At 40.7% G+C, this 18409-nt stretch overlaps 1 protein-coding gene across 20 annotated transcripts in view; it reads left to right on the top strand.

Moving 5' to 3' along the window:
* PARD3 (par-3 family cell polarity regulator) overlaps positions 1-18409 on the top strand; it is an 870612-nt gene that overhangs the window by 564391 nt on the left and 287812 nt on the right. The window contains exon 20 of one of the 20 annotated variants that reach the window (XM_049885021.1): positions 4132-5463. The exons of 18 other annotated variants lie outside the window; for them this stretch is intronic. In XM_049885021.1, the coding sequence (XP_049740978.1) occupies positions 4132-4162 (31 nt within the window). In that variant the 3' untranslated portion in view covers positions 4163-5463. Of the gene's footprint in view, positions 1-4131; positions 5464-18409 lie in introns of those variants that run through there. One more of the 20 variants, XM_049885020.1, reaches the window with a different exon arrangement.

Genomic DNA, 18409 nt, shown 5'->3' with positions numbered 1-18409 from the left:
CAATGGTTCATTATTTAAATTTAACACAGAGCTCAAGTTAGTGGTAGCATTTAAAGGTTCATTAATAACAAGTCTAATAAAAAATGTTACAAATAGGGCTTCAATTAAGCTGTGTTGATTAATTTAATACTTATTACTTCAGTCTGTAAAGATTTCATTAAGCGTAGTCTCTGGCTGTTTCTTGACAGTTGTTTTTGTGTCTCTGAATTATACTCTAGGATTACTTAGCATATCATTTTTTACAAATCATTGCTAAACAATAAAAGTGACAAGTTGTTCAGAAGTTGCACTGAAACTCTCCCGTAAATGTTCATAGAAGGTGATTTATAATATTCAGGCATTTAAAGTTAAATATAAAACTTGCTTGATTGTTCCATAAATTAAAGCACTAAACATATCAAGGTGATGGCTTGAAATTGAAAACATACAGCACGGCCACTTGACTCTTCAAAAAGTAGTTATCCTACATTATGAATCCCTTCCTTTTAGCTCTTTTTTTTTTTAATTGTAAAATGTGAACAAGAGTTTTCATTTACATAGACTGTTTTGATTTATAATCCTGAGGTTGACCTCAATAACTCAGGGAATTATAGATAAATCAAGTCTGGAAAGTGGAAGAATCGTGACATAGCCTGCAGGCTCCATAACAGGACAGATGTGTTCTGTAGATGTCTGATTAAGTAAAGTGCATGTAAGAAGTAAACTAACTATAGGAGCAGATAACACAAAGCCTGGCCTATGAGCAGTGTTATCTTTAATTTAAATAGGATTGGGTTTCCGTCTCTAATGCTTCAGAACATTTGTGTTTTCGTAGTTTTTCATTAGTGTTTGTCTTGTTTATATACTGCTTCTTCTGAATGCATTTTCAGCCAGACCATCTTTCTTCATTATATTCCATGTCCAAGGACACTCAGGGGATGAAATTGCTCTAACTGCCACTTTATTTTCAGTTTCCGTGTTAGCCAGGGGGCTTTTCATTCTCTGTATGCAAACTGACGGCTCATAAACTGGCACTTACATAAAGCACAAAAATAAGTCTGCTGCCCATCAATTAAAATGTAAGGTGTTTCGTAGTACTGTCTTCTTTAAATTAGAGAATACGAGGTGGGAGGGAAACCTCCCTTGAGATTTACACCTCTGATTTTTAGCAAAGCATCTTTTCCAGTGGCTCTCCCAGAGTCTTATTGAAAGCTAAAGGCTTGTTTGTTAGTTTTCATTCATTAGCCAACATTTATCTGATCAATACAGTACTCTTTTCTTGTCATGGAATAATAAAGTGAACGAAGTTCTAGCGTTTTAGGATTGCATTAATTATAAATTAGCATCTTTTGCGACTTGCAATTCCAAAAGAATAGATGCCTTGTGCTAGAGTTTTCTAGGTCAGCCAGTGGGGGAAAGCATTTACTGTTTCAAAGAACCTGAGAGCAATACAGCACAACCCCCTTTTTGCTAAAAGTCCTATAAAACACCATGTGGTCTTTTCTCCAGATCTGTATCTGTAGAATCCCCCTACATCTTGTAGTGAAAGCCAGCTTTGTGATAAAGAAGTCAACCCATTTGTAGCTTTAAGGATCTACATGCGTACTCTTGAAAATCAACTTCTGTGTTCAGGTGTAGCAGTTGAAAGTTTCCTTTCAAAAGATAGGCTAATATTCTCCCAGTGTTTAAGAACGGCTGTTATGAAAATCACAGATGGCCACGCTTTTCTGGATATACAGAAAGAGTGGTTTGCTAGAGGTGGCCTACGTTGGCTTGCAAGAGCCAATTGTTAAATTTTTAGAAATTTTGCAAACTAGTAAGGTTAAACACTGCCATTATTAAAAATTGAGCAAGTTGTATTAAAAGCAAAGGTAGCCAATGCTGAAAACTCATCACTTCCTATTTACGATTATATCTGCTTGAGGTTATTTGCACCTTTTACGTTTGCATGGTGCATATGCTACATAGTTGTGTGCTACTGAGTACTGCTTCCCAACTCTGTGTTCAGTGCCATCATACTGGTAGCTTGAAAGCAGCCATGGTGGGAATATTGAATTCCAGCAGACACAGCTGATTCTCCCAGGAGAGCTGGTGGTTAAATGCATCCCAACACACCACCACAAGGATGTAGCAAAGTCTTCAAGCTCTCCAAATACTGCTCCTTGAAAATGAGTTGAAAATGACCTCTTGAACATAAAGTAAGCTTTTTTTAATTATTATTATTATTTTTTATTAAACGTGAAGTAAATTTTTGGTTTTATTGAATTAATCCTTCACATCATCATTCTATATCATTAGTTCTGGACAAGTCTATTAAAGCTTTGCTAAATTTTTGAAAACATTTTTTTAACCACCTTTCATACCTCCTGGGACTGATTTTTTTTTGAGATGAATATAGATGCTTTTATTTATTTACTTATAAACAACATAGGGGAATAGCAGAAGATTAAAAAATTCGTTTCTTCGTTCATTAGCAGTGTTGCTTTTAAATAGCTTAGTCAGAAGGTGGGTGTGCAGACACACTTCTTGGTACTGTTTGTAAGGAGCTCAGTGGTTGCTCAGTGCAGGCAAGAAGAGCAGAGCAGGTTGTGTGTATGCATGTTGTTAGGTTTTTGCTTTTGTGGTTCAGATAACAAAAAGAACAGGGTAGGGAATATCAGCTACTGGGAGTCTAACTTTCTAGGTAAATGTAGCAGCATTTGGGCTTCTTCTCTTTCGTCTGCTTGAAAAAGTAGTATGTTTTCCTTCAAAAACAGGCTATTTAGCTCTCCATCCACCCCCACTACTACTACCGCTATAGGTTGTCTGTGATTTTTGGTTAAATTTGATAGAGCCAAATAGATGGACCACATTTTAAAACCTGCACCAGAGGAAATGACGGTATATTGAGTAGAGCTTTTTGTTCGTTGGCTTATACAGACACGGTTTTCTATTTCATACATTGAATGGTAGTCACAAATCTGATTTAATTATTGATAAAGAGCTCTAGGAAAGAATGTTGTGAGTCCTAGGAATCACTCCTCTGTTTCTAAATTAGGGAGTATGTGACGTGCACCAGCTGCCTTAATGCAACTTTTAAATCACAAGTTTAAATCCGTAAGAAGTCAGATAACAAGTGGGAAGTGTCTCATGTTTGTATTTATTTCTCCTTGTGCATACCACATCTTCTTTAGCACATAAGGAACTCCTATTGCCCTAATTAAAATGACTTTGTATCTAAGGAACCTGAGTGTGCTTGCAAAATAGGTAAACACGGCTTGTGAATGAAATCATCCTGTGCCCCAAACACAGCAGTGGGCGGGTCTGAAATGTTAAATCCTTGTGTGTGTTGGATTCTCTGACAGTTGGCTATTGAGATTTAATACTTTCTGAGAACTCTGCAGTTGTATGAAGTTGTCACTGAGCCGGGAACTAAGCATGGGGAACTTAGGAGGAGGGGGATGGATTATTGCATGTTTTAAACGTGTTCCCTTTTCAAAGAAGGCAGCAGCATTATGAAAGCAACACCTTTTCTCCTTCGTTTCCATCTCCAAATTGCAGTAACCAACAAGACAATAAAATCCTGTGTTTAGGAAAATATTTTCAGATATTAAGAATATAAAACTACATCTCCACTTTTTTCAGTGAAGTAGGTGTAATTGGATATCACCTTGCCTACGAATTGAAACTCGTCTGAATGTCGGACTGCTATCTATTCTAAAAGTTAAGATTCTTAGACTGGTGACCTTGTTGTACTTCTTAGATTCATTCCACGCTGCTGTCCGTTTATGATAGGAAGAGCCCATCTTTGTGGAAAGCTGAAACAAAAGTAATGCTGCAATATGACCATTAAAATTGAATCCTCCAATCACATTGAAAATCATTACCTGGGTCCCTGCAGTGTTGTTTGATTCAGTTCTGCAAGAGGAAATGTATAATTTAGTTTGAAACCTTGGTTGGTTGAAACCAGATACACTGCCGTCTTTTCCATTTTAGCATATCATAGTTTTCAGAACACAATGAACACGATTAGATTTTAGAGCTTAATGTTTGTAGTTTTGAATTACACCGCTTAGCAAATGACAAGGCATTTGAGAGACTAGCAAACAAAGGATTGTTGCCTTCCTTCCTTGTTTTTACTAACTGTGTGTCTGTACCGTGTTTCTCGTTTAGCCTTGCCAAACTGAAGCCCGAGAAGAGATGAGCACCAAACCAGATTCAAAATGTCTTGAGCAGCACAGATTGCACAGTTGTTTTTTTTTTTTTTTAAACAAACAATAAATTTGCTTTTAATGAATTCTTAGTGGCTGTTGACGAATTTTGTTTACGATATCAGCAGTTTTGATGGTTTAGTAATTTCCATATTAATCAATTTGGAAATTTTTGATCTTGATTTCAAACTTGGGGGTTTAAATTAGTGCTTGAGAAGGCAAAGGAAGTGTTTTTATTTCTCCTATCTTTTTTTATTAGCCCCTTCTCATAGTGGAAAACCATGGTCCTAGCTGCTGGCGTATTCAGAAATCATCAGCACACATCAGTTGGATGTCAGAAATCTGTGCTTTCAGGATGATGAGGAGTACCACTTCTAGTTTGGTTTCATTGTGTAACCCAGTGGCAAGGGGGAGCTGGCAGCTGGAGGTGGGGAGCTCTGGGCCGGGATAGTCACCTGTTAGTGACAAAATGTAGTCCGGGCAGAGGTTGATAATCAAAGGTTCCAGTTTGTACTTTGTGGCAAGGGCTAGCTTTGATTCCCATTGTGGGTTACAGAGTTTAGACGGAAGATGTGGGGAGTTAGTAAAATAAGTGTCTGGGCTCCTGGATGGCTGAACCAGCAAGTTCTCCCAGTGTGAGAAGAATAGAGATGCTTGGTCAGTGGTGATCCCCAGGTTTGCTGAGAAAACATGGAATAAAAGCACACATTTTTTCATAAATGTTCCTGGAAAGAGCCCGCCTGGCCAAGTGTTCTAATCACAGATCCAAATGCTAGTAAAGGTGGAACTTAGACTGTTGCTTAAGTATAAAGCCTTCTGCCTCCTGAGAAGTCTTAACTCCTGGTCCCCACGTAGTTCACCACTCTCTTAGGGTTTCAGATGAAGTCTGTCTTTAGTTAGCTCACTTCCCTGAGAAAGGTAGAATTGATCCTAATTAAAAATAAATGTAAAGATGAAAAAGAAAACCATTTAATAGAGGGTATTATTATGGAATTGGATTGAGTACCTGTGAGAAGAATCTCACTCTACTCTGACTTAATAGCAGTTCGCAGTCTATTCCCAGCCCCAACCAGCGAAAACCCTAAAGCCTGTATTATGGGAAGGGGACAAAAACACACCAGTGTTTGTTCATCTCAGAAATACGAGGACTTAGAGTTTTTTTAGACTCAGGCCACTTTCTCATTGGTAACATTAAATGTCATCCTATGTAATCTGTCAGTAATTTAGGGAATCTGGTTAAAAAGCCATGTAGAAAACTATGCCTATCAAAATGAAATACAAAAGCAATACCATATAATTGAAAAAAAAAAAGGACTTGAAAAGAGAGATTTTATATAATTCTGTTTGTTTTCTTATTTGTCACCCAGACAGAAGACAGTTCTGTTTTATACGTATACATATTGTGAGGTCTCCCTGGAATAAGTTCTGAATTTGTAAATCTGAAGGATGGATCGTATACTTCTTTTAATTTCAACAAAAACAGAGGTTCCCGTTTTTAACACAGGAAAATAAGTGTCAGACTGACCTGTTAGCAGAGACAAGTCTAGTGTAGCTCATATCATATTCTTCTAGGATTCTTCCTTCCCTTGTTAGCAGTTCTAAGCAGAGAACCCCTGACATCTCCTGCACCAAAGCTGACTGCAAAGGAAGCCAGAGGAGGCACAAAGCATGACGGCTGAGCTTCTAAGACCTTTTCTGACGTTCCTTCATGTTTCTTTTCCACAGGCCTGCAGAGTGAATGTGGAATGCAAGTGTCAAAGATGACACCTACTTTATAGTCTCTGTAAAGCAAACCTTTTCTTAAAAGAAATTTCTGACAGTTGTGAGATGCTAAGTCAATTTCAATTCCAGACTGTGTGGAAAATAGAACCTTTTTTCTGCAATTGATGTGGAAATTGAAGGCTAGGGACTATTCACTGTCTAATAACATACGGTAAATAAATACTATCAGACCATTGAAAGACGTACTAGAAGGTGGGCTTGGCTAATGACATTCGCCATAACGTACGTTGTAATATTCTTTGTGAAGCTTTTTATTTGTTACCCTTAGTGGCTCCACATCTTCATATATTCAACGTAACGGATCCAGTACATGCTACTTACTCCTAAATGTATTTTTATCAAGCCACAGATTATTGTATAAAAGTAATTGTTTTTTTCTTTCAAACAGTCTTTTGCAAGAATTCATTAGGGAAGTGACCTCTTGCATAATGGAATGTTGGTTGGTTTTCTTCTGACCTATGTTTAATAATAGCCAACTTAGAAACAGATGAAAATCAGGTTACATTTCATATCATAATGCAATATCCATGTGTCCTGTTAACCTTTCCATTTGCATTTTTTTTTGAGGATGGATGAGCCATCCATGCTGTAAGCTAAGGCCAAGCCCCCACAGCTGACCTGATCCTCTCTTACCTACTCCCGGACATTGCTCCAGCAATTCTTTGCTCTCTCTCCTGCATCTCAGTGATTCCCTCTCCACTGGGTCATTCTCATTGTAAAAACCATGCTGTGATTTCCTCCCCCTTAGAGAAAACTCTTGTAACTCTACCTGCCCCTCTAACTACTCTCTCATTTTCCCTCCCTTTTACAGCAAACTCTTTGATAGATTTGCTTGTATTTGCTGCCTCCATTTTCCCATTCTCTCTTGAACTCACTTCAGTGAAGCCTTCATCACCCTTTCATCCATAACACTTGCTCCCATGCAGGTCACCAGTGACATCTTCATTGGTCAGTTTGTGGTCCATTCACACCGCTGACTGTGGTCCATCAGAAGCACTTGGCTCATTGATTATTGGTCGTCTTTGAGGTCAGCCTTGCCAGGTTCTCCTTTCTCTCTGCCCACTCCTCTTCAGTTTCCTTTGCTAATTCTTTGTCATTCTCTGTCCATCAGATATTGGAGTGCTCCAGTGCTCAGTCCTTAGTTGTCTTCTCTTTTTATCTTTTCATTGGCACAGAATGTTGATATTCCCAAGAACCAGAGGTTAGTAAATCGACTCCCTCCACCCTTGGGATTCTAAATACAATCGAAGTGCTCATGACTCCCAGTTTCACATGTTCAGCCTGGCATCTTCTCGGAACTCTAGATTTGGAAATCCAGCCATGTTCTTGACATGCTCACTAGAATGTCTACCAGGCATCTGAAACTTAACATGTTCTCAGCTTAGTTCCTGGCATTCCCATCTGAACTGCCCCTCTCTGTGTCCTCTTTCACAGATAACTGCTGCTCCATTTTTTCAGTTGTTATGTTGAACACATGCAGTAATCTTTGACTCCTATCTTTTCCTTACACCCCACATTCAGTCTGTTCATACACAAAGGCAAAAGCCATCTGATCAGCTTTCAGACATATCTGGGATCCTACCACTTTTCAGTACCTCCACTGCTGCCACCATGGTCCAAGCCTTCCTCTTTCTCCTGGGCTTTTGCAGTAGCCTCCCAACTGCTTTCTCTGCATCCACCCTTGCTTCTCTACAGAGTATTCTTAAATAATTCAGACTGATTTAATGAAAATAGAAGTCACAAAATTCCCTCCTCTGTTAAACCCCTCAAAAGCCTCAAAAGTCACTCAAAGTAAAAGCTAAAATTCTAGAGTCACCTACTGGGCCCTACACGATTCGTCCCCTCCCCCTACCTTGTTTCCTACTACTTTTTCCTTCCTGATGTCACTGTACCTACACTGCCCTCCTCCTTCCCTGAAATTACCAGGTCCCCTAGAGCCTTTGTCCTCGCTCATCCTTCTCTGTTGACGTCTGTGCGCAGATATCCAAATGGTTGACTCTTGCATCTTTAACATCTTTGTTTAAATATCAGATTTTCAGGGAGGCCTTTCAGAAATTGCTAATTGCCCTCCCTCCCACCTTGATACTTCATATCCCACTTTTTGCATTATTTTTCTCCTTTTGCATTTGGAGCCCTGTGGCATGGTGATAAAGAGCTCAGCACCTTTTTTTTTTTTTTTTTTTTGCACGTAACCACTATCAAATACACGATATATTCTACTTTGGGCAAATAATAACCTGACCATGGTATGGACTTGTGGCCCTTTTCTTCCCTGGTATAGCTCTAGAAGTGGGCCTGGTGCATAGCAGGTGCCCACTAAGTATAGTAGATGCCAGTTGCCCATATGCCTCCAGTCCATCTGCCGACTTTTAGGAAGCCTTGGAAGGCGGCTCTGATGCTGTGCCTGGACCTGCTGGAAGTGCTTGGGAATTAACAGCTCCTTGAAGCTTTTTTTTTGAAGCAACCCCCAAACAATGACCAAAGGAAGCTGGTGTAAAAATATCCAGTCCCACAGCCCACTGGTTTCTAGCTCTAAGGCGTAAGCTCTGTGCCCTCACCACTGAATGTGGTCCTCAAACCAGGAGCATGGGCAGTACCTGTCAGAAATGCAGACTCTCAGGCTCCACCCCAGACCTACTGGTATCAGAATCTGCAGCTTAGCAACCCCTGGAAATTCATTTACCTTACAGGTTGACAGGCAGTGCACTGCCACGCCTCTCCGAGTGTGCCTGCAGGAGCCAGCTCTTGTTGCCCACACTGGTAACAGACTTGAGAGTATACGCCCTCCCTTTTGGCTGTTTTTCCTTCTCCCTGGTCGCTGGGTGGCACAAATGGTTAAGCGCTCGCCTGGTAATCAAAGAGTTGGCAGTTCAGGTCCACCCAGAGACATGTCAGAAGAAAGTACTGGCAATCTACTGCCAAAAAATCAGCCTTTGAAAATCCTATAGAGTTTTACTCCCATGTATATGGGGTTCCCATGAGTCTGAATCGACTTGATGGCAACTGTTTGGTTTGGTTTTCCTTCCTCTTGTCACACATCCATTTCCCTACCAATGTTCCTTGGCAGCTCCAGTTCCAACCACTGTCCTGCGATGTTTGTTGCAGGTCTTCTTCTGGGGAAATCCAGACCAAGACACTCAGTATTTGTTGAATGAATGAGTATATCAATAAAACTTCTTAGAGTGAAGGGTAAACAATTGTATGTGAGAGATTTCTACCTGGATTAATTTTACAGTTTATGACAAGTTATCATACCAGGAAGGACCCTGGCAGCTCAATGGTTAAGCACTCAGCTGCTAACCAAAAAGTTGGTGGTTCAAACCCACAAGCTGTGCGACAGGAGAAAGATATGGAGTCGGCTTCTATAAAGATTTACAGCCTTGGAAATCCTATAGGGCAGTTCTACTCTGTCCTGTAGGGTTGCTAGGAATTGGAATCTTGAAGGCAGTGGATTTGGTTTTTTGGTTTATCATAGCAGGGTAATGCTGGTGTTCCTATCCTTTAGAACCAAAACCTCTGCCATAATGTAAGCACACAGCTGTGATGAAGAGACAAACAGTCCCTAGAGAACAGATCCTTTCATGCTCCGTAGATCTAATTCTTTGATTTGTTGTTGAGGTTACCATGCCCGTTGATATTAATGACCGTAAATGATGCGTGTACTCTGTGTTGCATTAACCTGGCAAAGAGATTATTTCAAAATTAAGTACTTTGTTTCGGGAGGTTTCCAACTTCCAGGCTGGGGGTTGTACAGTTGAGGGGGTCATAGATTCAACTAAGGAGTGAAAGTTGCCCTGTTAATATCTTTGTAATCTTCAAAGCATTGGAGTCCAAGAGATGATATGAAGTTCTGTCCCTGAAACAAGTTAGACCCTTGATTTTACTACTTACCAAGTTTTACCAGCAACTGCTGCAGAGAAAGGGAAACTGGTGAAACTTGGCCCTGCTAAAGGCCACAGCTACGGGTAGCTCTCAGGTGACCTTTGTCTCACCAAAACTGCACTGGAACTTTCTCTGTAACCAGTTGGCGACCCCATGGGTGTCGGAGTAGAACTGTGCTCCATAGACTTTTCAGTGGCTGAATTTTCAGAGGTAGATCTCCAGGCCTTTCTTCCCAGGTGCCTCTGGGTAGACTTGAACTTCCAGCCTTTGGGTTAGCAGCCGAGCATGTTAACCATTTGCACCACCCAGGGACTCTCTCCTGCCGTCGCCTGCATCTACACTCTGCTAAGGCACCTGGCGTGCAGGTCCTGTTCTTGGCAACTAGAAACTTCCCGCCTCACATTTTTAATGAGACGTATGTAGCTTTTGTGGGGGTGGAGACAACCTCACCTCCTTGGTTTCTCTTTCCATAAGATTTATAATACTGATATTATAACTTAAATTTCTTCTACATGGGGAATAATGACCCTCTCTCTTTGGTTATGTAACAATTTTAAGTCTTTAAAAAAATAAAATAAAGGAAGAACTTTACATTCTCTGTCCATTCAAAGGAACAGAGAACTTGTAAGGAAGTGAATTAACTTCAGGTTTTTTTATCCATGTTTGCTATTTTAAAGGGTCTCCATTTCTGTTCTTCCAGTTAATTTAGAGAGTGATCCATGATCACTTTTTGATCCATGTTTTGGATTTTGTCTGGGTGATGTGCTGGACATTATGACTTTCCTAGTGAAAACAAAAAACAAAAAAGCATTCCTCATGCAGCCTACTTCGATAATACTGCTGCTAGCAGTGGGCGTTCATGGAGTTTTGATACTCTGGTGGACACTCTGCTAAGAACATTACCTGTAGTAACCTGTTCAATCCCCATAATAACCCTTTTAAAGGTTGGTGCTCTTTTTAGCCCCATTTGATGCATGAAGAACTGAAAACACAAAGATTGGGAGAGGTTAAATAACTCACCAAGGTCACACAGCCATAGAGTGGGAGAGCCAAATTGACTTTGGACACTGGTTGACCTCTAAAGCCAGGCTCTTGGTCGGTCTGTGAAGCAACTGAACCTCTGTAACCACTTCTGGTCAGTTAAGCTACCGGCAGAGCCTGTGTGGAAGCCAAGATTGCTTTGAAAAGAATCTTGTAAAGTGGCATGGCTATCATGGGGATGAAGAAACATAGACTCCTAAAGCTAGCTTGGAGCTGTGGACGTTAGTATCTTTTGAACCTTACCTTTAATTTTTGTTCGGTCACTGTCTTTGTCTACAGTTCCTTTTTCTCCCCTAAAATAATTCCCTAAGACTCAGGAGTTGGTAATTTAAAAAGACCCAACTCCCTCCCCCTCCGCCCCACCTTAAGTGGCCATAAAATCTGTCCTGTACTGGATATAGTGGTAATATTCTCTTCTCCAGAAAACTAATGATGATTATATATATATATATAAGCTTCCCTCCTACTCTCTTCATTCAAGACAGCTTTATAATGCTATAAATGCACTGACCCCTCTCCTGTTTTTATGCCATTTTTCCTTATCACATTTTTTTCTTTATCACATACCTTCATGTACCTCAGATCTTACGCCACTGCTACTTCTTTTTTTACTGTATTTCTTATTTTTCTATCCTCCCACAAGCATCCCAGTTAGACATGTGAAGCCATTCTCCTTTTCCCCAGCATACTTCTGCAGCCTTTGTCTACCAATTCTTCTTGTGTTTCCTATGTCTTCCTCTCCACCTTAACTCTGTGCCGTCAGTGCCACCCAGATTAGCAAAATTGCTTCATCCTGGGAATGTGGGCTTTGCCCTCAAGGGGGAAATATCTGGAGCTTAGAGTGGCCTGCTTCTTGGAGTCATCCGCTCCTGTGTCCATCTGGTATCCTGTGTCCATCTGGTATCCTGATACCTGGCTTTGTAAATTTCCACTAACTGCTGCCGCTCTAAGGAAGTAACTTTTTGTATAATTCCTGCATTTATAACTAATTATAGTCATTCATTAAATCTTCTAAACTTCACTTTTGCCTAGAATTTCAAGTTTCCTTTTTAAAAAAACTCTTTTCTCCTGTTAGGATATAAATGCTGAGACCTTTCTAAATCAAGAGTATGATAGCATCAGTGTTTATCTCATATGCTGATTTGGGAACCGTTTTAAGAAAGTGACTTTAGACCAACTGCAGATAGGTGCTCTAACAGGATGGAAATTTCCTTTTGATGTTCTTTCTAGAACACAGATAGCAACAGCCAGCTGCCTGATGTTAAAATAAAATTAAAAAAAAACCAAACCTGTTGCCATGGAATCAGTCATGACTCATGGTGATTTCATGTGTGTTAGAGTAGACCTGTGCTCTGTAGGGTTTTCAGGGGCTGGTTTTTCAGAAGTATATCATCGGGCCTTTCTCCTGAGTCGCCTCTTGGTGGATTCTAACAGCCAGCCTTTGGGTTAGCAGCCGAGCATGTTAACCGTTTGGGCTGCCCCGGGATGGCCTGTCTGATGTTACCTAGAGCAAGATGGCAAAGCTTTGGTGATCCCTCTTCAGATCCCTGTCTATCGCTTGTCAGAGTTGTCGTAGCCACCCGAGTGGAAAGGCCATCGCCCTGTGACAAATTTGCTTTGGCTTGTCTCACATTCAGGTAAGTATCTTTGCAAAGGAGCAGTAAACCTCCTGATGGGCTATCATATTTCAGCACTTCATGAAAGATTATGAAAGATTAACTCTTTACTGCCCCTTTGCAAATTGACCAGTGAGAGCTGCAGATGTGGAGCCAAGGGAGTCTCCAGCTTGGGAAGTGCAGCCTGATGAAGTGCGTTCCCAGCATAGGCCCTTCTGGCAGGAAAGGCCAGTTACCTGCTGCAAGGCTGGCTTGTTGGTCTTCTAGTCCACATTGCTTCTCAAGGGAACCTCTTCATTCTCTTACTGTATCCAGTTCCTGCCTCTGTCTCACCCTGTCAGCTGCGGTATTCTGTAATTGCTGAAAACAAACACAACAGATATAAAACCAGCTGCCTTTGAGTCAACTCTGACTCATGGTGACCTCATACAATTTTATCAGCCTTATGCAAATGCATCACCTGGGCGGCAAAACAATGAGTATCTTACTAATGACATGGCAAAAACTGTTTCTATGTTTCCAACTATTGTTTCTAGAAGTTTCTACATTTTTTTCAAGTCTATTTATGGAGTATGTATAGCGTTTTTAGTCTCAGTTGTGAAGTAAAACCATTTATCCATTCATTCAGTCAACAAGTATTCACCTGCCATATACCAGGCACTCTGCTGGTGTTAGTAATTTTGTGGTAGATATAATTGAGAGAAGGCAGGCCCCAAGCAAGTAGTTACAGGTACAGTGAACCTTTAGAAAAGGAGATATGTACATTGTTGTGGAACTTAGAGCAAGTGGGCCTTGGCTAGAAGTCAGTCATCCTCCTTCCACAAAGTGACATTAGCAGAGATCCAAAAGGCACTTTAGGTTCTCTGTCTGACAGTGATACTGGGAGGAGTGAGCTTCTTGGCTAAAGTAGACACTTGAGACTCTCTGGGCAGCTCCTGTCTGGTGGCGAGAAGAGAAGGCAGAGGGGGGCAGGAGCTGGTTGAATGGACATGGGGAATACAGTGTGGAGAGAGGGGAGTGTGCTGTCTCATTAGGAGGAGAGCAGCTGGGAGTGCATAGCAAGGTGTGTGTAAGTTTTTGTATGAGAGACGGACTTGATTTGTAAACTTTAACCTAAAGTACAATAAATAAATAATTAAAAAAAAAAAGTTCTCCATCTGAAGGGAAAGGCATGTTTTGCATCAGTGGGGCTCAAACTTTTTTGACACAATCTGCAGTAAGAACACTTTGTACATTGCAACCCAGTATATGTATGGATACAGAAATCACTGAAGTGAACATTTCACTAAATAATATTTGCTGTTCCTGTATGTGTTATGCTCTGTCTAATATGTTTTGCTGAGAAACAGCATAGCAGAGTGGGTAAGAGCCTGGACTCTAAAGTTAGTCTGCCTGGGTTCAAATCCCAGCTGTACTACTCATCAGCTATGTGTTTTGGGACAATTAATTAACATCTTTGTGCTTTATTTTTCTCTGCTGTGAAATATGGCTAGTAATGGTATTTGCCTGCAGGGTTGTTCTGAAGCTAAACTGAGTTAAGGTATACAAGGCATTTAGAACTGCTCCTGGTACAAAATAAGCACGGTGTAGCTGTTACCTGCTGCAGTTGTTTCTGTTGTTATTCTGGAAGTCAGTTTTTAAAAATGCTAGATAAGGTTCTCCCAGTCAGTTTCACATCTTTAATGGGTTGCAACCCACAGTGTGAAGAATGCTGTCGAGACAGGGGACATCTTCCAGGTGTGCAAAGACCAGGGGCAAGAGAGAGCCCCGAGGCATTTCAGAGGCAGCGTGGAGCCTCATAAATGACTCTTGCTATAGCTGGGACCGTATCCTAAGGACAGTGGGAAGGAATGACTTGATAAGACTGACATTTTTTAGAAAATTTAAAATGACTAACTCCAATGTGTAGAGTGAACTGAAGAGCTGGACAAGAGTGATTGTAGGAACTTTGTCAGGTACTGCTGGAAGAAACAAGGCCAACGATGGTGGTGGCTTGGTTTAGGGTGATGGTGGTGGGGACAGAGACATGTAGGTAGACTCAAGAGTAGCTCTGAGATGGGAAGACTTGCTTTTTTTGATTAGACGTAAAAAATGAGAGAGAAGGAACAGTAAGAATTCCTAGGTCTTTGGCCTGATCAGTTGAGTGGATGATAATTACTGGCTAGAAAACACAAGAGGCAGGTCGTATTTAAACGTGTGGCCTGTCTGTGGTGCATCCAAATGGAGGGGACTGGTAGGCAGATGAGGGGGGTGGGCTGGCAGGATACGGACTTGGAAGTGGTAGACATATAGGTGATACTTGGAACTGTGGCAGCATTAATGGAGGGGGTTGTCTAGGAAGCACGTGTGCAGGGAAGGAGGAGCAAGCGTAGATCAGAGTTCTGAGGACCATTCAAATATCAGGGCAGCTGGGGCAGAGGAAGGAGTCCTGGTGGTGCAGTGGTTAAACACTTGGCTGCTAACTGAAAGGTTGATGGTTCAAAGCCCGTAGCTGCTCCGTGGGAAGAAGATGTGGCAGTCTGCTTTAGTAAAGATTATAGCCTTAGAAACCCTATGGGACAGTTCTACTATAGGGTCACTGTAGGGTGACTATGAGTCGGAATCGACTCGATGGCTAACAGTTTGGTCTGGTTTGGGTTTGGGCACAGAGCATGGAACGGAAAGGGAGGGATGGGGTCATAGCTGACTAGATACTCCTCCAGAGAGAGGAGGAGAACCAGGAGAGGGCAGTGCAAGTGGCTATTGTGTGCGGCTGCTAACTCAAAGGTTGGAGGTGTGAGTCTACCCAGAGAGGCCTCAGAAGAAAGAGCTGACAATCTACTTGTGAAAAATTAGCCATTGAAAGCCTTGTGGAGCACAGTTCTGCTCTGATGCTCGGGTCGCCGTGAGTCAGAGTCGACTTGACGGCACCTGGTTTTTTATGGTCTTTAGAGCCAAGGCAAGGGTGTAGTTTTTATTAAGTAGTGAATGTGGTCAACAGTGTTGCTGCTAAGAGGTCAAAAAGGATTTAAGGCGTTGGCTGCATGGGAATTAAAGTCAATGGAAATCACTGGGCCTGTTTTTAATGGTTGCCCAGAATATCATTACTATCACACGCAAGTAAAATTCCACTGATGGTTATTCAAAGGTGGCTGCAGCAGTGTATCAACAGGGAACTGCCAGAAATTCAATCTGAATTCAGAAGAGCACATGGAACCAGGGATATCATTGCTGATGTCAGATGGATCGTGGCTGAAAGCCGAGAACACCAGAAAGATGTTCACCTGTGTTTACTGACTATACAAAGGCATTTGACTGTGTGGATCATAACAAATTATGGATAACATTGCAAAGAATGGGAATTTCAGAACACTTAACTGTGTTCATGAGGAGCCTGTACATAGATCAAGAGGCAGTTGTTCTAACAGAACAAGGGGATACTGCATGGTTTAAAGTCAGGAAAGGTGTGCATCAAGATTGTGTCCCATCATGATACCTATTCAATCTGCATGCTGAGCAAATAATCTGAGAAACTGGACTCTATGAATATAAACGAGGAATCAGGTTTGGAGGAAGACTCGTTAACAATCTGCATGATGCTGATAACACAACCTTGCTTGCTGAAAGTGAAGAGGACTTGAAACACTTACTGATGCAGATCAAAGACCACAGCCTTCAGTATGGATTACACCTCAACATAAAGAAAGGAAAAATCCTCACAACTGGACCGATAAGCAATATCATGATAAATGGAGAAAAGATTGAAGTTGTCAAGGATTTCATTTTACTTGGTTCCATGATCAACACTCATGGAAGCAGCAGTCAAGAAATCAAAAGATGTATTGTATTGGGCAAATCTGCTGCAAAAGACTTCTTTAAAGCATTGAAAAGCAAAGATGTCACCTTAAAGACTAAGGTGCACCTGACCCAAGCCATGGTGTTTTCAATTCCCTCATATGCATGCAAAAGCTGGACAATGAATAAAGAAGACGGAAGAAGAATTGATGCCTTCGAATTGTGGTGTCGGTGAAGAATATGGAATATACCATGGACTGCCAAAAGAACAAACAAATCTGTCTTGAAAGAAGTACAACCAGAATGCTCCTTAGAAGCAAGGATGGGTGAGACCACACCTCACATACTTTGGACATGTTGTTAGGAGGGATCAGTCCCTGGAGAAGGACATCATGCTTGGTATGGGTCAATGAAAAAGAGGAAGACCCTCCATGAGATGGATTGACACAGTGGCTGCAATAGTGGGCTCAAGCATAACAATGATTGGGCCATCTGGGCTCCTTATCCAGTCATTAAAAAAAAAAAAAAAGTCATTAAAAAAAAAGAAACAGTCATTAGCTGCCTAGTTTAAAATTTCTTTAATGTTTACAAAACAAGAAAAGTCCTTATGTCAGATAAATAGCTTGTTTCATCAAAGTGCCAGCTTTAAAATTACCATTTCTGATGGCCACTTTTTCTAATATTGTGACCTTTAACCACTGTAATGGATAATCAGGAGGCCTCTCTACTTGCATATGTTTTCAGACTGTGTTTTCACAGGACCTTTTCCCCAAGATTCTTGAGTGCTTTTAAGAAAAGAAAGAAAGAAAGGAATGAAGTATGACTTGGAAAGCTCTGTTTTTCACTATACCAATGTTCATCTTTTATTTTCTATCCAAGGGGATATAAAGTTTTGGTATGTTTAAACTATTAATGGTTTGAATCATTTGGTATATGGAGCATATTTTTAGTTGGTTGGCCTTTTCTGAAGGGTTCCGTGGCTGTGCCTTGACTGCCTCCGTTTTTAATATCATGAACCATTCGGTGTATTAAATGCTTTGTGGTCATTGTTGCATTAAAAAAAAAAAATTAACTAGATTTCTTTCTGGGAATGTCTTTCACAGGAAAGTGTAGAAATATATATTTCCTGCTGTGACACAATTTTGATTTATTTTCAATAATAAAATATTATAAACAATAAAATGTTTTTTAAAAGCTAGAAAATATAACTAGTTAGCTATTGTTTTAGTTATATACAGTCCGTAAATTGGTTACCACTAAGATTTTAGATTTGCTTCTCAATTTTAATGAGCAAATACAAACAATTTATATAACATTTTTCTCCACGGAACTCTTTTTGGAAAGGTCCCACATTCAAATACAGTTTTATCCATATGGGTCTTATTATGTTTTACTCTCAAAGTTCTATGCTTTTACCCTTGGAATAGACCTCTGTCTGTTTAGTCTGGCAAAACTCCTTTGAACATTATTTTTCTGGTGAGACGGAAGTTATGTAAATCATTGAAGCAGAGTTTTAATTTTTTAGGATAGCTCTTACTATTTCCATTTTGTCTGGCCATTGTGGAAAAGGACCTTTTCTTTAGAGTGTCCTCCACAGTTCTGTATACGTGCAGCTGATAGGTGGCCATTTAATTGGAGGGAAGGCACTTCTTAGCATCCAGAAGACTAGAAGGTGTGTGAAGGTGTCTCTGCTCACAAACTGGAAAGTACCCAAATAGTATCAGAAACAATGAGGAGAAAAAGAAAGTCATTTCTGACTCATGGATGGTTGTTTTCTTCTTGCTTTCAACACTGAAAGTCTTTGTCAGCTGGAATGGCAGTACTAGCCTAAATAGATGGGTTTTCATTTTTGATGGTTATTTTCAGTCCTCTCAATTAGTTCTGCTCTGATACTCTTGGAAGGCTGTTGGCTTCCTTCTGCCCTCTGTTGACCATCATGAATTGACCTCAAGTGCAACACCTTGGGGAGAAAATTAGTGCTTGGGAACTTTGGACTGAACCAATGAGTTATAGGGTTGCCATAAGTCAGAATGGACTCGATGTCAGAGGGTTTGGTTTGGTAATGAGTTATTGATCTAAAGATGGGGTCATTTACTAAGATGTTGCAAATAATATATTCTTCATTCTTCTGTTTGGGGAGCCAAA

This window comes from Elephas maximus, chromosome 4, assembly GCF_024166365.1.
Source record: "Elephas maximus indicus isolate mEleMax1 chromosome 4, mEleMax1 primary haplotype, whole genome shotgun sequence".
Classification (NCBI taxonomy): Eukaryota; Metazoa; Chordata; class Mammalia; order Proboscidea; family Elephantidae; genus Elephas; species Elephas maximus.
Note: the sequence above shows the minus strand (reverse complement) of the source record. Positions and strands in the feature narration are given on the sequence as shown.